The sequence below is a fragment of the Anomaloglossus baeobatrachus genome, chromosome 2 (genome assembly GCF_048569485.1).
Source record: "Anomaloglossus baeobatrachus isolate aAnoBae1 chromosome 2, aAnoBae1.hap1, whole genome shotgun sequence".
Taxonomy (NCBI): Eukaryota; Metazoa; Chordata; class Amphibia; order Anura; family Aromobatidae; genus Anomaloglossus; species Anomaloglossus baeobatrachus.
Window position 1 is genome coordinate 490,950,928 of NC_134354.1, and position 22,539 is coordinate 490,973,466.

The window sequence follows — 22,539 nt, forward strand, 5'->3', positions numbered from 1 at the left end:
AGTCAGGAGCAGACAATAAGGGGTACTTTGCACATTGCGACATCGCTAGCCGATGGTAGCGATGCCGAGCGCGATAGTACCCGCCCCCGTCGCACATGCGATATCTTGTGATAGCTGCTGTAGCGAACATTATCGCTACGGCAGCTTCACACGCATTTACCTGCCCTGCGACGTCGCTCTGGCCGGTGACACACCTCTTTCCTAAGGGGGCGGGTCGTGCGGCGTAACAGCGACGTCACATGGCAGGCGGCCAATAGAAGCGGAGGGGTGGAGATGAGCGGGACGTAAACATCCCGCCCACCTCCTCCCTTCCGCATAGCCGGTGGAGGCAGGTAAGAAGAAGTTCCTCGCTCCTGCGGCTTCATACACAGCGATGTGTGCTGCCGCAGGAACGAGGAACAACATCGTACCTGTCGCTGCAGTGAAATTATGAAAATGACCGACACTACAGATCACCGATTTACAACGCTTTTGCAATCGTTTATCGGTGCATCTAGGCTTTACACGTTGCGACGTTGTTACTGGCGCCGGATGTGCGTCACTTTTGATTTGACCCTGACGACATCGCAGTAGCGATATCGCAACGTGCAAAGTACCCCTAACAGATATCTATCTGCAGCTTGACCAAGTGGAAGGTAAAGCAACTCCTAGAAAGAGTATGGTTGCTAAGAGCAAAGCTTTCTCAATACTGAGCCAGCCTTGAAAAGTCATAGGTGATGATGTTAGAGGTGTTTGCAAGGTTATCACAATAACCTGGCATGGACAAGTATAAAGAGAGTGGGCCACAGAGGAAGCAAACGAAGCCAAGCGCTTGAGCCAGAACACATAACAATGACCAAGTTGAATTTCTCTTTAGCTTTTAGGTGTAAAGTATACTAAAGCAAAAATATACAGGATGACTAGATATTGTCTCAGGATGAAGACCCTGTACTATTAAGACACAGCTTACATGCTGAGTGCATTTACAACATTTATTTCTTTGGCATTTCAGGCTCATTTCATCTTCTAGAAGTGTAGATTTCAGATCCACTTGTCTCAAGGCGGTGCCACTGTTAAGTGTCCATGCTGTAACAGGAAGTGCAATCTCGGCCATTTCTCAAGACTAAAAAGACACTAAGAACCTGATTCATTAAAGGGAATCTCTCAGCAGGTTTTTGCTACCTAATCTGAGAGCAACATAATGTAGGCAAATACTGGGTGCAACAGTTGTGACATGATCAGTGTTTTTAAATTTAGCAATGTAGCAAAGCTCCGAAAGTTAACCGTCAATAGACTTTACTTGACTGGAGTACATTTCTTGTAAAATGTATGCTACTAAAGTGGTATAAATTATTGATGAATTAAAGGGTAGGCTTCATCATGTTCTGTCCCAGCTCTGCCTACTTTGACAAAGTTGGCCATGACAAAAGGCTAAGGTCACAAAACATTTTGTGTAACTCTGAGTTGCACCAAACTTTTAAGACAGGTGATGGTGTTTTTTTGGCCAGAAACTGGTGAAAACATCTTCAAGAATCGGCCCCTTAGAGCTTTGTCAAGCAATACATTCAGGAAGTACAGATAAGTTTACCAATATCCCAAGATCCTTCATAGCACAATATGAAACAACTGACAGCAAAAAGTTGGATGCATTCCATGGAAAATGTTACATTTTTACATGACTAATAGAGTTTACAAATGATAGTGTTTAGTGGACGAGACTGGAAAATTTCTTAACCTCATGTGAGGAAACAATGTCCAATGTAATGTCTAAACTGATAGATCCTCTTTTACAGTATTTCTCATCTGCCTCTTTACAGCCTTATTAGGAAATGTGAAGATGTAAAGTTGACCATATACATGTGTATGGAGACCTCAAACTCTTCCAGACAGATATTGTGAGAGGAGATAAGGATCAGTTAGAATTACTCATGAATGATCCATTATTTTTCATGGCAGATAAGCTGCTGTCAGATGAGTCTGACAACAGCTTATTCCGCTTTTCCAATAGAGAACACAGGAATGCTCTACTGAGTTGAGGGTTCAAGCCTAAAGGAAGTGTTGAGGAGATAGCTGTCGTCCAACTTTAGTACTGTTTGATTTTCATACTACAGCTCTCAGAAAAGTATTCGTACCCTCATAGATCACATTCCATTTAGGCTGCATGGCAACTTGATCATGCAGTTCATCTCCCCGAAAAGTATGTTCTACCCTTAAAGGACCCCTCCAATGTTTTTTTTTACAACTTAAATGGTGCTTTTAATCTAAGTTCTCTGACCCTATTCATGTACTCATCTGCTGCCACCTCCATCTTCTATCACCACTCTCGTCACTCTCCAGCAATTTATGATCTGCTGGCTGCTCCAGTATTTCATGGAGTGAGGCAGAGATCACTCTATGATGCAAGTCTAAGAGAGCCTCGTTCTACCTTGTGACGTAACTTCTGACTTCTGGCGAGTCAGAAGTTGGGTTCACAAGATGGGGACCGGAGCATTGACGGAAAAAGAAAAAGATGCCAGAGGATGAGTAAGAGGCAGGGATCTTAGATTAAAAGTACAACTCCAATGGTGAAAAACAAAACCCTGGAGTGGTGCTTTAAAGGGAACCTGTCACCAGATTTTTAGCTATTAAACTGAAAGAATCACCTTCTGCAGCTCCTAGGCTGCATTCTATGAAGGTGCACCTTGGCCGTGACTCCCCTTCCAGACCCCAAAAATAACTTTATAAAACTTGGCCTTTAGGTATGCTAATTACCTTGGTTGACCAGATGGGCGGGCTTATTTTCTGCTCCTTTATCCCCCTCCTGCCACTGATCGCCGTCCTCCTTCCTTGATTGACAGGATGACGCCCTCCGTCATCCTCCTCGTCTCATTTTCAAATCTCGCAACTGTGCAGTTAGGTCTGCTCGCGCAGGCGCAGTTCACTCTGTCATATCACGGCCAGAGCAGAAAACATAGCTGCCCTAGCTCGCACCAGTGAGATAAATGCGCAGGCACGAGGTTATGGGCGGGTCTGAGCATGGCGCTGGTAAGGTTGGCGCTGTGCATGACCTCACCAGCGCCATGCTCGTACCTGGCCATAATCTCGCGCCTGCACATTTAGCTCACCGGCGCGAGTTAGGGCAGCTATGTTTTCTGCTCTAGCTGCGATATGGTAGAGCGAACTGCGCCTGCACGAGCAGACCTAACTGCACAGGTGTGAGATTTGCAAATGAGACGAGGAGGATGACGGAGGGCGTCATCCCGTCAATTAAGAAAGGAGGACGGCGATCAGCGGCAGGAGGGGGATAAAGGAGCATAAAATGAGCCCGCCCATCTGGCCAACCAAGGTAATTAGCATACCTAATGGCTAAGTTTTATAAAGTTATTTTTGGGGTCTGGAAGGGGAGCCAGGGCCAAGGTGCACCTTCATAAAATGCAGCCCAGGAGCTGCAGAAGGTGATGTGTTTCTTTTAGTTTAATAGGTAAAAATCTGGTGACAGGTTCCCTTTAATCAATGGGAAGAACACTCCAGAGAAACAGCATTGAGTTTTCCTCATAGTCCACATCACCTGCTTACCAGAAATTAATGGATCTTTAGACATTCAAATTCACCAGCTTCATCTAATTTTTCTCAAAACTTTAATTTTCTGAGAATAAATTTGCATGAATCTCAATATTAGTTATCTTGTACTGCTCAGAAAATACATGTAGGGAGAGGGAACCCCACTGACCATAAGGGCTTAAACATTACAGGTGAGAGAGAAAACCCAACTGATCATAAGCACTTACGCTCAAGCTACAAAACAATGAACGAGGACCCTGCTGATATAATATTTTACACTCTACAGGAGAGAAATTTATCCTGTACTCTGGAGATGGAAAACGACTCTGCCATACAAACTGTGTTGGGATCGCTGATCTGTGATGGCCACTCAAAAACACACTCGCCCGCTCTCTGGTGCTTCCTCTGTTGGGAAATGGTACCAGGCAAGTTTGTTTTTTTTTTGGGGAACCCCAAATTGAATTTCAAAGTCTTTGAATTTGTGTGAAACCGCTAAATTCAGGAGATTCGATTTGAACTTGACGCTATATGAATTGATCCACTCATCTATACTGTCGATGCAATACATTTTTTCAAATGCCAGAATCTTTGACAGTCCTCTGCCGGCAATGCATATTCATGGATGGTGTTCCATTGGGATTGGTTTATTAAAGATCACACTAATGCACACATGTATCAGGAATTTCTTTTTTCCTGCCTTGCCCCCTCTTATTTTCCATTGTTTCAGGAAAAGAACAGTTGGATACAACACACAATCATCTATTTTTCTCCCTTGGTGCACTGGCTCCATTTAGTTTCCACCTCTGGTTGTATGCCTCTTTTTATAGTCCACTTAGACTAATATTGTGCTGTATGGCTTCTGGCTTGTTGCTATCAATAGGAACATTTTTCATTGGGTATATACAAACCTCATAGGCTATAGGTTGCATTGCTAGGGGCTAATGTAGCACAGTGGGAGTTTTCTTACGTCCTCTTTGTTTTATCACACATCTGGTAATGGTGCTTTGTATGTTATTAGAGACATTTTACTTAATTGAATACTTTTGTCTGCCTTGATTGTGTGTGTGTATATATACAGTGCCTTGAAAAGGTATTTATAACCCATGATGTTTTCTACATTTTTTCACGTTACACCCACACATTTAAATGTATTTTATTGGGATTTTATGTGATATACCAACAATAAGTAGCAAAGATTTATGAATTGTAAAGGAAATGATGCATAGTTTACTAAATATATTAAAATTATAAATCAGGCCATGCAATGCAGGGACACAGCTATCATATGGAAGAAGGTGCTCTGGTCAGATGACAAAAGTAGAACTCTTTTGACTAAATGCAAAACACTATGTGCGATGGAAAATTAACACTGCATGTCACCCTGAAAACATCATCCCTACAGTCAAACATGGTGGTGGTAGCATTATGCTGTGGGAATGTTTTTTCAGCAGGGACAGGGATGCTGGTCAGAGATGATGGGAAGATGGATGAAGCTAAACACAGGGCAGTACTAGAGGAAAACCTGTTAGAGGTTACAAAAGGCTTGAAACTAGCACATAGGGTCACCTTCCAGCAGGACCATGAACCTAAACATATTGTCAGAGCTACAATGGAATGGTTTAGAGCAAAGCATCTTCATGTGTAAGTGCCTAGTCTAAGTTCAAACCTAAATCCCATTGAGACTCTGTAGCAAGTCTTGAAAACTACTGTTCACAGACGCTCTCCATTCAATCTCACTGAGCCAGTGAATTTTGCAAAGAAGAATAAGGAAAAATTTCAACGTCTAAATATGCAAAGCTGGTAGAACATACTTCAAAAGACTTGCAGTAGTAATTCCAGCAATAGATGGTCTTACAAATTATTGAATAAGGGGGGGCTGAATACAAATGCATGTCATATATTTCAGATTTATAATTTTAAAATATTTAGTAAACCATGAGTCATTTTCTTTACACATCACAAATACAAACGTGGTCAAAATAGTTGGTACCCCTCGTTCAATGAAAGAAAATCCCAGAAATAACTTGAATCTGACAAAAGTAATAATAAATAAAAAAATGTATGAAAATGAACAAATGAAAGACAGACATTGCTTTTCAACAGAATTTTTTTAAAAATAAAACTCATGAAATAGGCCTGGACAGAAATGATGATACCTCTGAAAATAATGTAACAAAAGGGACATGTTATATAAAGGTGTGTCCACTAATTAGCATCACAGGTATCTACAATCTTGTAATCAGTCAGTGGGATTTTATATATGGCTACAGATACTCACTGTGCTGTTTGGTGACATAGTGTGTACCACACTCAACATGGACCAGAAGAGGCAAAGGAAAGAGTTGCATCAGGAGATTAGAAAGAAAATTATAGACAAGCATGTTAAAGGTAAAGGTTATAAGACCATCTCCAAGCAGCTTGATGTTCCTGTGACTACAGTTGCACATAATATTCAGAAATTTAAGATCCATGGGACTGTAGCCAACCTCCCTGGACATGGTCGCAGGCAGAAAATTGATGACAAATCAAAGAGACGGACAATACGAATGGTAACAGAAGAGCCCAGAAAAACTTCTAAAGAGATTAAAGGTGAACTTCAAGCTCAAGGAACATCAGTGTCAGATTGCACCATCCGTCGTTGTTTGAGCCAAAGTGGACTTCATGGGAGACAACCAAGGAGGACACCATTGTTGGAAAAAAAAAATCATAAAAAAGCCAGACCTGAGTTTGTCAAACTACATGTTGACAAGCCACAAAGCTTCTGGGAGAATCTCCTATGGACAGATGAGACAAAAATTGAACTTTTTGGCAAGGCACATCAGCTCTATGTTCACAGACAGAAAAATGAAGCATATCAAGAAAAGAACATTGTCCCTACTGTGAAACATGGAGTAGGCTCAGTTATGTTCTGGGGCTGCTTTGCTGCATTTGGCACAGGGTCTCTTGAATCTGTGCAGGGTACAATGAAATCTCATGACTATCAAGGTATTCTAGAGAGAAATGTGCTGCCCAGTGTCAGAAAGCTTTATCTTAGTCACAGGTCATGGGTCTTGCAACAGGATAATGAACCAAAACACACAGCTAAAAACACCCAAGAATGGGTAAGAGGAAAACATTGGACTATTCTGAAGTAGCCTTCTATGAGCCCTGACCTAAATCCTATAGAGCATCTTTGGAAAGAGCTGAAAAATGCTGTCTGGAAAAGGCAACCTTCAAACATGAGACAACTGGTTCAGTTTGCTCTTGAGGAGTGGGCCAAAATACCCGTCGAGAGGTGCAGAAGTCTCCTTGCCTCAAAAGGTTGTGCAACAAAATATTAAGTTAAGGAGGGTGCCATAATTTCTGTCCAGGCCTATTTCATGAGTTTTATTTTTTAAAAAATTCTGTGGAAGCATGGTTGAAAAGCAATGTCTGACTTTCATTTGTTCATTTTCATAGATTTTTTTTATTTATTATAACTTTTGTCAGATTCAAGTTATTTCTGTGACCATTGTGGGTTTTTCTTTCATTAAACAAGGAGAACCAACAATTTTGACCACGTGTGTACTTGCTACTTAGTGTTAGTATATCACATAAAATCCAAATAAAACCCATTTAAGTTTGAGGGTGTAACGTGAAACAAAATTAACACTAAAATATTTAACTCTTTAAAGAGAATCTGTCACCTCAGAATATACATAATCTGTAGATATACGTGCAAGCTGCAGGTAAACAGCGTTACAATGCTGCCTTATTCAAAGTGCAGTTACCAGGAGAAAATTAAGTTATTTCCTCCCAGGAGCTGCCAACTTTCAGTCATGGGATGGAGGGGAGCGGCTACCATCACCACTGCTCTCTACACTGTGAGTTGTGATTGTAAGTAATGGTTTCTCTCAAATACCTTGTGTTGTCAATAATGCCTGTTAGCAGCACTATTGTGCTCATCCCCTTCGCGTGACTCTCCAGGCTCCGTGAACTTTTATGTCCAGTGACATCACGTATATTTCCAGTTGACCTAACATCACCGCGGCCGGCCCCAATGTTCCTGAGTGACTGGGCTGTGGGCGGTATTTCATCGATACATAAAACCGGACTGTGAGTGTGTAATGCATGGTTCGAGCAATGGTCGCACCACTGCAAGCATATGATTTACATGTCCCAAATTGCTACTCCTCCACTAATTGGCACATGCATTTACATAATGCACTAGTATGTAAGGGCCTAATTAATATACCAAAAAATAATTTTCATATGAAAGTACAGTGTTTGGGAAATTATTTTGTGAATTCTCCCTTTAGCAGGCACCCTTCTTCCAGGGCCACCTATAAAGATTCACATGTTCTTCATGCCCAGTAACATCCAGGTGGGACAAAGATTGGGTCTAGATGCTGAAAACAATATAACAAGCAAGTGTGGAAACCTTTACTGTTTCCAGGTCTAAAGTGGACAGCCTCCTTGTACAGTATGAGATACAAAATGTATATTTGTTGAGTCAAATGTAATATTACAAAGTATCACACACCTCAAAATACATGTGTAGATCCCTGTATCCTCTTCTACAGCTGGTAAGAACCACAAGACGTCTGTTTTTCTCTGGATTCTGGTCTCCCCTGCAGTATCCAGGATTTCCGATCCGTTTCTAGTCCAAACCAATTGAAGCAGAGAAAGGTCCAGCGTTTTATACTCTAAGATTGGACACTCAATGGTAGCTAGCTCTTCAGCTAGTACATAATGACCCAAAAAATGTGTGATCTGATCTTGACATTTCCCTATATGGATTACACAAGTAAGTACCATGTTACTCTCGCTTTATAATATATATTCAAGTTTTACATTTTACGTGGTGCCAAACACTAAGATTGTAGAAAATGTAGAATGTTTATCAACATTTAAAAGCTATGTTCAAAATTGAAGGTTAATATACAGTTTATATACACATTTATTTCAACATTGTTAGGTGTGTGGGCATAAAAGGAGGTCTGAAGGGTAAAATTTCTCCTTGTGGAGAGTGCCAAATTGGTGTAGAGAGATTTATAGGCCATGCAATGCTCCTCTAGGAATTTAAATATGCAAGTATTATCTTCAAAGAGCAAGAGGACTTGAACTCTATTGTCATCATTTGAAAGTAGGAATCTTAAAAGTCAATAGTTATGCCTTTAACCCCTTCAGCCCCCGGACACTTTCCATTTTTGCGTTTTTGTTTTTTGCTCCTTTTCTTCCGAGAGCCGTAACTTTTTTATTATTCCGTCAATCTTGCCATATGAGGGCTTGTTTCTTGCGGGACGAGTTGTACTTTTAAATGAAACCATAGGTTTTACCATATATTGTACTGGAAAACAGCAAAAAAATTCCAAGTGTGGAAAAACTGCAAAAAAAGTGACATCGCAGAATAGTTTTTGGGATGTTTTATTCACCGTGTTTACTATATGATCAAACTGATGTATCTCTGTGATGCCTCAGGTCGGTGCGAGTTTGTAGACACCAAACATGTATAGGTTTACTTGTATCTAAGGGGTTAAAAAAAATTCACAAGTTTGTCCAATAAAAGTGGCGCACGTTTTGCGCCATTTTCCGAAACACGTAGTGTTCTTATTTTTTGGGATCTATGGCTCAGTGATGGCTTATTTTTTGCGTCTCGAGCTGACGTTTATAATGGTACCATTTTTGCGTAGATGCTACGTTTTGATCGCCTGTTATTGCATTTTGCGTAAAACTTGCGGCGACCAAAAAACGTAAGTTTGGCGTTTGGAATTTTTTTGCCACTATGCCGTTTACCAATAAGATTAATTGATTTTATATTTTGATAGATCGGGCATTTCTGAATGCGGCGATACCAAATATGTGTATATTTATTTATTTTTTAACCCTTTAATTTTCAATGGGGGGAAAGGGGGGTGATTTGAACTTTTAGGTTTTTTTTTTTTATTATTTTTTAAAACTTTTTTTTTTTTACTTTTTTTTTTTATTTTACTAGTCCCCCTAGGGGGCTATAGCAATAAGCAATCCGATCGCTGATCGCTATCTGCTGATCACAGCAATACAGCTGTAATCAGCAGATTCAGTCATTTTGGTTTTCCCTCTGCTCTCGGCCGAGGGAAAACGAAAGTGAAACATCGTAGCAGCAGGCGTCATCACATGACCCTGTGCTACGATGGCAACCACCGATAGTCACGTGATAACACACGTGACTTCCGGTGGGGGCGGCGGTAAGTAACAAACATGGCCGCGCGCATTTAAATCTTGCTGCCAGACTTTGGCAGCAAGATTTAAGGGGTTAATGGCCGCGGGTGGAAGCGATTTCACCCGCGGCTAGCAGGCACACATGTCAGCTGTTGAAAACAGCTGATATGTGTGCCGATCCACGCCGCCTGCCCGCGGCAGGGGGCGGGGCTTAACGGGACACGATCCTGGACGGATAGATCCGTCCAAGGTCGTGAAGGGGTTAAAGGGCAATGACATCTGAGTTGATATTGACTTTTAGGATTGCTACTTCCAATAGGTGGCACCAGTTTTCCAGTCCACCCTCTCGCTTTCTCTCTTCCCTCTCTCTCTCTCTCTCTCTCTCCTCTCTCTCCCCTCTCTCTCTCTCTCTCTCTCTCTCTCTGAAGAGGCTACTTTGAAAATTCCATTAAAGCATTGCAGGGCCTATAAGTCTCCCTAAACCAACTTGGCACTCCATTCTCCACTCCATTTCTCCACTAGGAGAAACATTACCCCATATATTCCCTGGCAGGGGCATTTCATACAGCTAAAACAGTTCTAATTTGCACTGATGAGGGGAAAATCACCCTGCAATTATCTGGAAATGGAGTTTCTAGTTTGGCCTTATATATGTTTGAAACTGATCAATTTCTGTAATTGAGGTATAGATTTAAAGGGGCTGGACATTAAAGTAAATATGATAAATAAATGGCATTATACACTACTCACAAAAAGGTACAGATATTTGGCTTTTGGGTGAAATTTCAGGATGATCCTAAAATGCACTCTAACCTTTTCAGGTTAACTTAATGTGACGTTTCTCTAAACTTTTGAGTGCACATGTCCAACATTTCAGTACTTTTTTACTACTTGCTGTTCTCTAATAAGGAACTTAATTTCAAATTTCATAACAGGTGTTTGAGTCATTAATCGCCCAATAAATTTCAGGGTTCAATTAGAATTGGTATTTAAACAGTCCTCCTCATCATGCTGTTCACATTTGACATCATGACACCAAGATGACACCAAACAATTGATGAACAGTACCTCAACATTGTGAGGCTTCAAGCAGGATGTTCTCAGACGGAAGTGAGCTTAGTGTTCACAGAGTGTCATCAGCAGGTTGTAACAGAGATACAGAGCAAAAGAAGACCTAAGTAATGCCATACCTGACAGCGGAGCTTGGTACCCTAGATAAGATACGCAAGATTTACCTGTACTCACGATCAGATAGAGCTTTTCTTAGGGGTACTTTGCACGCTGTGACATCGCTAACCGATGCCGAGCGCGATAGTACCCGCCCCCATCGCACATCCGATATCTTGTGATAGCTGCCGTAGCGAACATTATCGCTACGGCAGCTTCACACGCACTTACCTACCCTGCGACGACGCTCTGGCCGGCGACCCGCCTTCTTCCTAAAGGGGCGTGTCGTGCAGCGTCACAGCGATGTCACACGGCAGCTGTCCAATAGAAGCGGAGGGGCGGAGATGAGCGGGACGTAAACATCCCGCCCACCCCCTTCCTTCCGCATTGCCGGTGGAGGCAGGTAAGGAGATGTTCCTCGCTCCTGCGGCTTCACACACAGCGATGTGTGCTTCCACAGGAACGAGGAACAACATCGTATCTCCTATTGGTGCGACATTATGAAAATGTCTGACACTACACAGATCACTGATTTACGACCCTTTTGCGATTGTTTATCGGCGCATCTAGGCTTAACACGTTGCGACGTCGTTACCGGCGCCGGATGTGCGTCACTTTCGATTTGAAACCGACGATATCGCAGTAGCGATGACGCAACGTGCAAAGTACCCCTTAGGTAAAGAATCAGCAGAAAAAAGGGCACAATCAACTTGTAGGTATTTGACTCAAAGCGTTAACTTAATCAGATATAACATTACTGTTATCAATGATGTAATACATGAGCATTCATAATGACACTTTACCTCCAGTGTGAAACCGGTAAACATTTAATCCAGATGTCTTCTGTAATAAATATGTTCCAAACACGATCAATGAAAACCAAATCATTCTGCAAAAAAGAAAAACTGCTGAATCAACTAGGACCAAATTAAGCAATTTGTCATTTATTGATTATATATTTTTATTTATTTATTTTTTTAAAGCTGCCTTTAATTGTAACAAAATTAACACACAATGAAAGTATCATACTCGTATGAGGCCACTGTTTCCTTGCAAAAAAAACATTTTTTTAGTCTTTTTAAAAGTTACAAATCAGAAATCTGACAAAAGAATGGACAATGCTTAAATCAAATGCACAATGGCACACTTAAAAAAGTGACAGAAAGAAAATAATCTAAAAAGGCACAAAATACTTCATAAATACATAGTACGCACGAAAGTGCTAAAAAATGACCACTCAAAAATTGGAACAACTACAATAAAATATTATCCTATGATAATTATTCTGTATGGTAAATGTTATTCCTGTGAATACAATTGAAGTATTTTAGAGTTTAGAAAATCTAATCTATGAGCCATAATACTATCATATACAATAATGTGCAAACGTTTTAGGCGGGTGTAGAAAAAAATATGTCATAAAGATATTTTTAAAAACTTTGCCGACTGTCATGGTGGTGGCTGGATCTGTTCAGACTACTGATTCTCTGGTGTCTGTGATCAACGCAGGCAGACTCGGGTGTCGACCTCCAGAGTAGTAGTTCATAGACAGGCAAGCAAGAGTTAATCTCTGCTGGCCAGCTTGGTAGTCTTTTTTGATCACATGTTGTAGGGGAGCCAATTACATCTGCTACCCTCCTATATATGCTGCCTAGATGCTTCCTTCTATGCCAGCTATAGCTTAGTCTGGATTGCAACACATCACCAGACTAGTTATCTATTGATTGTGGTTCTTGTGGCTGAGTGCAGTTGTGGAGTTAACCCTTGTTGCCTTTTTATTGCTACCCTCTTGCTCTTGATTTTCTCCTGAGTATCTCATTGTCTATTCCTGTGTGTGTGCAGTGTGTCACAGCTTTGATTTTCACTTGTCTGTCTTTATCCGTGCTTCCATCTCACTTCTGCCCCTTCCTTCCCAGGTGGGAGGGGAGAATCACATTTGTTCTGGTCAGGAGAATAGCCAGGCATAGGATATAGGTATCTTTACCATCAGGAGTTCCCTGAAGTTAGGGATAACCTAGGGTTCTCTAGCACGAGGGACAGCACAGGAGCCCCTGTTCATCCTTATCCTATACTCACATGGTGACAAAATGCTGCTAAGTAAGAGTGTTTTCATCAATAGAAGTGGCAAAGCACCAGTCCAGTGAGGGGCGGGGGTGTTTTAGCGCTGGAGTGGAATTTTAAATCTAATTTCCGTACCCCGCCACATACTTACCTTCTGGCATCTTCATCTTTTACTGATGCCGCTCTGATCTCACTGTGCCATCTTGTGACTATAACGTCTGACTGGCCGGAAGTGAGAAATTTACATCAAAAGTGGAGTTGAGCGAATCCGAACTAAAGGAAATCAGAATTTATATTGAACAGCGGGTGTCCAGGTCTCAGACTCGAACACAGACTTTTAAAAAATAGTTTGTGTTCGAATTCGGGTGCTTTTCATACATTATCCTCTAGATTGAGCATCAGCGTGCTCGGGTACACTTGGTGCTTGACCCAGTGATAGCCAGTTACAGTATTCGAATGGCTCTTAGTGGGGATAAAAAACGTTTTGGATACAGTGTTTAAAAAAAAAAACAGCCCTCCATCCCCTGGAAAGACACTGTTTATGGCTGGTTGTATTTGGGCATTAAGCCGAACTGCCCAATCATCATACTCGAGTTGAGCACATTAGTTCTTGACTTGTATGGGGTTTGTGCTCCAGGATAAAGTTCAGGTGAAGTCCGAGTTCTGAACTTAACTAAAGTGAGGCTGAACCCAGCGAACCTGAACTTCCATGGGTCCGCTTATCTCTAGTCACAAGAACTCAATACATCTCTATGAGAGCCAGAGCGAGGCCACAACAAGGCTCTCATAGAGATATATTGAAGTGACCTCCAGCGCACTCCATGAATACTGGAGCTGCCGGCAGGTTACAAATCACCGGAAACCAACCAGAGCAGTGGCAATAGAAGACGAAGCTGCCGGAAGGTGAGCATAAGACAGGGGGCAGGTGACCTACATTTAAAGCTTCACCCAAAATGGTGCTTTAATATTTTATTTTATCAATTACCAAATTACAAAAAGAATGAACAAAAGAGAAATCTAAATCAAATCGATATTTGGTGTTGCCACTCATTGCCTTCAACAAAGCATCAAAGCATCAATTCTTCAAGGTACTTCTGACAACAGTTTTTGAAGGAATTTGGCTGAGAGGTTGTTCCAAATATCTAGAATATTTAGAGAATAAGCCAAAAATCTTTTGTATATGTAGTCTTGTATTAACGTTTTCTGTTCTTACAAATAAACCCAGAAAGACTGGAGATATTGAGATCATGATGCTGTAGGGGTTATATCATCATTTCACCGTTCTCCATTATGCTGAAGATAGTTCTTAAAGTCATTGGCTGTATCACGCTAGGACCACTATCTTGCTTGAAAAAAACGTGGAGCCCATTTGATGCCTCCATTATGGTATTGAATAGTATCAGCATGAATTTCTCAGCATTGATAACACCAAGCTCCACCATGCTTTGCTGTGCTGCAGATACTCAATACTGTACTGCTCTCCATCCCTTCAGCGAACAAACTGTCACTAAATATTAAAACTTTTGACATCAGAAAGGATGAGCGAACCCGAAAGGTAAAGTTCAGAGTTTCTACAAGACTCCAGGTGTCCGGGTCTCGGACCCAAAGACGGACTTTTAAAAAAAGCCCCTGAGCGAGTTTGGTGCTCGGGTCCTGTGTATGTTAATAAAGTTTGTTGAAAGCCTGCAGCAAAAATTGCCTGTCAGCTGCTGTGAATGGATTAAAAAGAAAAAAAAAAAAGAAAGTAACATGAGCTCCAGCCTATTTTTGATAACCAGCACAGGTAAAACAAACAGACAGCTGGGGGCAACCCTCAACTGTCTGCTTTACCTTGGCTGGTTATCAAAAATAGAATGGATCCTATGCCGTTCTTTAAAATTATTTACTAAATAATTTAAAAACGGCACAAGGTCCTCCTTATTTTTGATAACCAGCTAGGGTAAAGCAGACAGCTGGGGGCTGGTATTATCAGGGTGGGAAGGGCCCATGGTTAACTGGCCCATCCCAGCTAAAAATAGCATCCTGCAGATACGCCAATTCTGGTGCTAGGGGAGGTGATTGAGCAAGATGGTTAGTTAGTTAGTTAGGTTCCTGCTTGCTAGCTAGTTGTCAGGTCCCATGTCTCCACTGTCCGTTACCTTCACCTGTACCCAGTGGCGTAACTATAGTTTGATGGGCCCAGGTGCACAGTTCGGACCTGGGCCCCCCCTCCACCAACGCTCGGGGTATGGGATAATGACGCCAACACTCGGGGTATGAAATAATGACGCTGACACTTGGCTCTTTCCCTCAGCACCCAGGTTTCCCATGATCTGAAATCCCTCTATCAGCACCCAGCTTTCCTAAGTTCTAATATCCATCGTGTCCTCAGCACCCAGTTTCCCCATGCTCTGCTATACATCTTTCCCTCAGCACCCAGCTCTCCCATATCAGATCAAGGGAAAGCTGGATGCTGAGAGAAGATGTATAGCAGAGCACGGGAAAGCTGTGTGCTGAGGGAAAGAGCTTTTTTCCCTCAGCACAAAACTTTCCCATCCCATGCTTGTGTCTTTATCCCCCCTCGTATACAGTTCTCCAAATACAATAATGGCCGCCACATAGCCTTCCATATAGTATAAAGGGTCCAACATAACCCTTCATATATTAGAATGCACCCCCATAGTCCTCCATGTATTATAATGCCTTTCCCATAGTCCTCCATGTATAAAGTAGCCCTTACAGCCCTTCAATTATTTTAATGCAACTCCCATAGTCCTCCATGTATTATAATTCACCCCATAGTACTCCATATATTATACTGCACCACATAGTCCTCCATATATTATAATGCACCCCCATAGTCCATGTATAAGGTAGCCCCCATAGTCCTCCATATATTATAATGCAGCCTCCATAGTCTTATATGTATTATAATGCAGCCCCATAGACCTTCATATTGTATTATGCAGCCCATAGACCTCCATGTATAATGCAACCCCCATAGACCTCCATGTGTAATGCAGCCCCCATAGACCTCCATGTCTAATGCAGCCCCCATAGACCTCCATGTGTAATACAGCCCCCATAGACCTCCATGTGTAATGCAGCCCCATAGACCTTCATGTATAATGGAGCCCCATAGGACTTTGGCCACCGTGTACTCACTGATTTAAAAAAAAAAAAGTCCTCACCTCTCCTCATTCCCACGCTGCTCCATCCTCACCTCTCACCTCTTTCCCCCTCTGCTCCGGTAAGCGTCCGCCCATGCTGCACTCCACAGTCTCAGCACAGGCTGCAGTGCAGTCGCACAGTGGTGATGTCACTGCCCTCAGCTGCACTGTGATGTCAAGTGCAGGCACAGGGGAGAATGATAAAGCATGGAGCACAGCGCACCTCTCCATGCTTTATCATTGCTGTGTGCGTTGATGGGTGGGTGAGGGGGGGCCCTATGCCGCTGCCGCTGACACTGGGCCCCTCTGACTCATATACCAGCTGCGTGGTCTGCCACAGAACAGCGCAGCTACTCTTTCATAGAGAGGAGCTGGCTGCTGATCTGCAGGCCGAGCCCCTAAGCCTGCGGGCCCAGTCGCGATGTCGACCTCTGCAACCACGGTCGTTATGCCCCTGCCTCTACGTGCTATGACATACCTGTCTCCCTTTCTGTACCTGCCATCCTGACTACATCAGCCGTCACAGCTGCACCTGTCAGCACTAGAGACTCTGCCTGTCTGCACCAACGCCTGTTCCTGCCCTAGAGGTCAGCTGCCAGAGTTAACCCTGTGGTCCAGTGGGTCCACTCCACTCCTGCTTGCCATCTCAATACGGGCGGATAACACCACTCCAGCCCTCCTAGGGGGAATTTTCCAGAAAAACCCTTGAGTTTCCCTTATGACTTCTATTATATTCTATTATACATGTTACTCAAATCAAGCCCATCTGAGCTTTCGACCTGCTTCATTTGAGTACCGAGCACTCAAGCATTTCAGTGCTCACTCACCGCTAATAGTTATGATGTTACCAATCCAACAATGGTTTTAAAAATTATCAGTATCAACCAAAACATTTTAAATTATTATTTCACTTATGCAGATATGCTTTGATTGCAAACCATATTAATAATAATATTTATTATTATAGTGTCATTTATTCTATGTCACGTACATGTGGACTTTAGATTTGCTACTTTAGATAGCTGTAATATACAATAAATTTTTTTGGGATATATAATACTGGGCCACAATTGGCTGCCAAAATTCATAAGAATCAAAGTTAAAAGGACAATAATAGTCCATAATGCTCAATTTTGGATAAGATGACCAACTGATGGTTGAAAAATGTACCATTCCTAGATTGCAGGGAAATCATTGGAAATGTTTGAAATGTTTATATCGTTTTAAACAATTTATTAGATAATTGTCAATCACCTAGATGTTATGTAACTAGTATTAAATTGTTTATCAATCAGTCTTTTGGTTTTGGGAATACCCATTGAATTCTACTCATATCTTAATCAGAAAATTTCACTTTTCTACAAATCTCTGGAGGTGAGTAAGAGACCCTAGGCTCCAGCTAAAAGTGAAGGCAAAGTCATTTACATTAGTATTCATGAATAATTCTCGTCTTACCTTTTTTTAGGAGAATTCAATGGAAAATTGAAAATAGAAATTCCTTGAATGGAGTACCTTGTTCAGCATACAAATAGTATTGATTTCAGTGACAAACACGTGCAGTGAAACAATAAGAATACATAGTGAGGATAAGCATACATTTATATATATATACGTTCCGCGTGCGTTGCGGAACTTCCTCAAACATTTCTCAATCAATGTCTAAAATAGAGCAGACACTTTCCAGGTCCTCATCAATATCCTGATTGCTCAAGAAAGGACATCTAAAGGGAAAGCACATCACAGGTTCCTTTTTTAGGATTTTTTTAATGAGCTTATACCACAGTTCTTAAAGGGGTTGTCCAACACCCAAAATGACCTTTATATTTATACTTAAGTCCTAACCGCTTTTGTAATTTGCTTTACTTTAAAATCCCCTCTTCTCTATATATATGTGCTTTTTTTTTACTTTTCTTCCTATACAGTTTCAATTGTGGATGGAGCTGTACACACTTCCCCGCTGCTTCTATCGGGATGTTATCAGGGGACGGCGATGCGGTCACTTATCACAGCTTCCTTCATCACTTCTCTCTGATGACATCCGTAATCAATAGCGGTGGTAGAAGCTGTGGGAGATGTGACCACAGAGACAGACCACTTCTTCTGTCACCACTATCCCACGGCTTGCTTCTCTGACACAGGACTTATTAGAGGTCGGTGATAGAAGCAGTGTGAGTGACTCCGGCGCTGCCTCCTCATAACAATTCGTTTTAAGGCGGTAAAAGAATCTGTCACTCACAATTCTTCCAAAAGTTGTAAGCATACAAAATGTATGCATTGTTATCCCTTCACTGGAACTATGGGGACTAGGTTAATCCCTTAAAAACAGACCCAAAGACCTATAGTATGATCCCTACTAATCCAATGCTTACAGTTGGTATAATTCAGTCAGGCAAGTAACATTCACCTGGCATTAGCCAATCTCAGACTCCATCAGACTGCCAGATTTGTCACTCTACAGAACATTATTCCACTGCTCTTAAGTCCAGTGGCAGCATACTTTACACTATTGTTCCCCAATTCAAGTCCTCAAGGCCCACCAACAGATCATGTTTTCTCCATTTCCTTAATATGTCCAGGAGACAATTCCATCACCTGTGCAATACTAATTAAATCCTGAAAACATGATCTGTTGGTGGGCCTTGAGGACTGGAGTTGGGGACCACAGCTTTACACCACTCCATTCTACACATGGCACTGTTCTTGATATCGTTAGTTTTGCAAGATGATGGTTGTGTGATGCTAAATGCGTGACAAACGCGTTCAGACCAACCAAAGACTGACGCGCAACGAAAAACACCAAGACAACCACAGACAAGGGGGGAACACTGGGGACACAATAACAATGGCAGAATCTAACACTAGTGAGAGGAAAGGTGGTCACCTCCTGCACTAGCCTGCAACTGTCAACTGCACTCCTAACCAGTCCCTATACAGGTTCATTCAATCTGTCGCCAAGCAAGAATACCTAAAAATCCTGCAACACCCTACTGAACTCCTGTATAAGGAACTGGCCGCTGGTGTATACTAGACCCACCACTGAGCTAATACGACACCACAGGAAAAGACAAACAGGGGGAAAAACAACAGAGGAGAACTCCAACTTCAGGTCTGCAGTCAGACTCCAAGACTGCTGACCACACCTGAATAAGGCTATGGCTACTTTCACACATCCGGTTTGAGCCGTGCGGCTCAATCCGGCTGTGAAACCTATGCAACGGATGCGGTGAAAACACCGCATCCTTTGCATAAGTTTTTACATGCGGCCGGTCCGTTTTTTTCCGGTTGCGGCATGCTACTGAGCATGCGCAGTGGAAAAAACCGCATGCGGCGGCCGGATGCGGCTTTTTCCGCATCGCGCCGCATCTGGCATCCATAGGCATGCATTGAAAATGCGCCACAGCGGCCGGATGCGGCGCGATGCGGTTTTTTTTTGCCGGAGCAAAAAACGTTGCAGGGAACGTTCTATCCGGCCGCCGCATTTATTTATTTTGCCGCATCCGGAAAAAAACGGATGCACCGCAAAGCCATCAGGTACAATCCGGTTACAATGCAAGTCTATGGGGATAAACCGGATGCGATACCGGATCCGGTTTACCCGTTTTTTTCCGGATTGTACCTGATGGGAAAAAACTGATGTGTGAAAGTAGCCTATGTGTTCACGTTGCATTTTACCTGCTTTGCTTTTTCAACTGCAGCGTTTAATGCCAAAATGGACGTGTTCTGCTTTTCAAGCTTAGTCTATGGGAATTTGGGTTTCTAAACTCCACTATGCAGTTCAAACTGCTGCCTTTTTGTGGCAGAAATTTGGGCAAAAACTCAGCTTTGCAGTGCAAAACCCATGTCAATTGTTTTTGCCATTTGGGTTTTGCACTGCAAAGCTGAGTTTTTGCCCAAATTTCTGCCACAAAAAGGCTGCAGTTTGAACTGCATAGTGGGGTTTAGAAACCCAAATTCCCATAGACTAAGCTTGAAAAGCAGAACACATCCATTTTGGCATTAAACGTTGCAGTTGAAAAAGCAGCAAAAAAGCAGGTAAAAAGCAAAGTGGTGTCTTTGCCTTAAGCAACTTAGGACAACAGCTCCTTTCAACACCACGGCCTGGCTTCAGAAAATAACTGGCACCTTAGCTACAGAGCAGCAGGTATATATGGGAGTTTAATCTAATTTATAAAGCTGAGTGTATGTATGTGTGTATGTGTGTATGTTCACTAAAGGAATCCACACCATCGCATTTACAATCACAACATTTTTGTACAGACACCCTGTGTGACTCAGGGAACATCATAGGCTATGTTTTGACGGGAAAATTTAACCCCGCGCTGTACAGTTACTCTCCAAAAAACTTGCCTCCATTAAAGTCTATGGAGCTGCGAGCTACAGGTTATTAATAAAAGCTGTAATTGGTTGCTATAGGAATAAAATAAATTGTTAGTACAAGAAGCTTATGTGTGAGGTAATAAGATGTCGGTGCGGAGACGGATAGAGAGAGACAGAAAGAGACAGACAGACATAGCCACAGACAGAGTAAAAGGCAGACAGGGAGAGAGAAAGACAGAGACAGACAGAGGCATACAGGGAAAAAGGCAGACCGAGGCAGACCGGGAAAAAGACAGACAGAGGCAGACAGAGAGACAAAGGCAGACAGGGAAAGAGGCAGACAGAAAGAGGCAGACAGACAGACAGAGGCAGACAGGGAAAGAGGTAGACAGACAGAGGCAGAAAGGGGAAAGAGATAGACAGAGGCAGACAGGGAAAGAGACAGAGGCAGACAGGGAAAGAGGTAGACAGACAGAGGCAGACGGAAAGAGGCAGGCAGACAGAGGCAGGCAGTGAAAGAGACAGACAGACAGAGGTAGAGAGGGAAAGAGGCAGACATATATAGCCAGACAGACAGAGGCAGACAGACAGAGACAGGGAAAAAGACAGAGAAAGAGACACAGACAGGGAAAGAGACAGAGACAGACCTGGAACAAGACAGACCTGGATCGAGACAGACCTGGATCGAGACAGGCCTGGAACGAGACAGATGGGGAAAGAGACAGATGGGGAAAGAGATAGAGACAGTCAGACAGAGATAGAGTGAGACAGACACAGAGATAGAGACAGAAAAACACAGACAGACCCAGAGATAGAGACAGACAGACACAGAGATATAGAGACAGACAGACACAGAGATAGAGACACAGACAGAGAGATAGACACAGACAGAGAGATAGACACAGACAGAGAGAAAGTCACAGACAGACAGAGTGAAAGACATAGACAGACAGACATGGATAGAGACACAGACACACATAGACAGAGACAGACAGAGAGACAGACCGATACACAGAGACAGATACACAGAGACAGACACACAGAGACAGACAGAGACAGACAGACAGAGACAGACACACAGAGAAAGACACACAGAGACAGACAGAGACAGACAGAGTCAGAAAGACAGACGAGGCAGACAGAGACAGACAGACAGACTGGGAGAGAGACAGAGAGACCGTCAGTATCCCAGGTAACGCCGGGTACTACAGGTAGTTTAATATATAAAGCTGAGTGTATATATGTGTGTGTGTATGTCCGAATGTAGGAATTCGCACCGTCGCATGTACAATCACAAACTTTTGCACAGACACCCCATTTGACTCAGGGAACGTTATAGACTATGTTTTGAGGGGAAATTTTAACCCTGCACTTTACAGTTATTTGCCAAAAAACCTACCTCCATTAATGCCAATGGAGCTGAATGTTGGTGTGTCACAATGCAGCCAGGGAAAGAGACACACACAGACAGACACAGTCAGACACAGACAGACACAGACAGACACAGAGACAGGGAAAGAGACAGACAAGAAAAGAGACAAACAGCCAATGAGGCAGATATACAGGGAAATAGACAGACATGGAAAGAGACAGACAGACAGAGAAAGGCAGAGACAGACAAACATACAAAGAGACAGACAGTCAAAGAAACAGACAGACACAGATAGACACAGACAAAGAGACAGACAGGGAAAGAGACAGACAGGGAAAGAGACAGACAGGGAAAGAGACAGACAGGGAAAGAGAGACATAGACAGACAGGGAAAAAGATAGAGACAGACAGGGAAAGAGACAGACAGGGAAAGAGTCAGAGACAGACAGAAAAAGAGAGAGACAGAGAGAGAGAGACACACAGACAGAAAGGGAGACAGACAGAAACTGAGTGAGAATCAGAGAGATAATTACTATCCCGGGCAACGCCGGGGTACTACAGCTAGTATATAATATCGAGAATCTCCCATAGCAACAAGGGAAAAAGATCAGAGAATGTAACAGGTTTCAAAATAACAAGAGACGGTGGTGACAGCTTGGCTATGGAAACCCATGCTATGAAGATGTCATTGCAGTTTTTGTGCTGATATTATTACCACAGGAGGTTTGGAGCTCTATGGATTTAGAAGAGTGTTGGTAACTTTTATTCGCCATCAGCTTTACCAGTCAGTAACCC

At 42.6% G+C, this 22,539-nt stretch overlaps 1 protein-coding gene across 2 annotated transcripts in view; it reads right to left on the minus strand.

Moving 5' to 3' along the window:
• LOC142290308 (interleukin-1 receptor type 2-like) overlaps positions 1 to 22,539 on the minus strand; it is a 73,363-nt gene that overhangs the window by 42,712 nt on the left and 8,112 nt on the right. Inside the window, exons 1-3 of one of the 2 annotated variants that reach the window (XM_075334268.1) lie at positions 17,511 to 17,600; positions 11,649 to 11,734; positions 8,021 to 8,267 (exon numbers count right to left, since the gene is read on the minus strand). In XM_075334268.1, coding sequence (XP_075190383.1) covers positions 8,021 to 8,267; positions 11,649 to 11,733 — 332 coding nt within the window. In that variant the 5' untranslated portion in view covers position 11,734; positions 17,511 to 17,600. Of the gene's footprint in view, positions 1 to 8,020; positions 8,268 to 11,648; positions 11,735 to 17,510; positions 17,601 to 22,539 lie in introns of those variants that run through there. The other variant, XM_075334267.1, reaches the window with a different exon arrangement.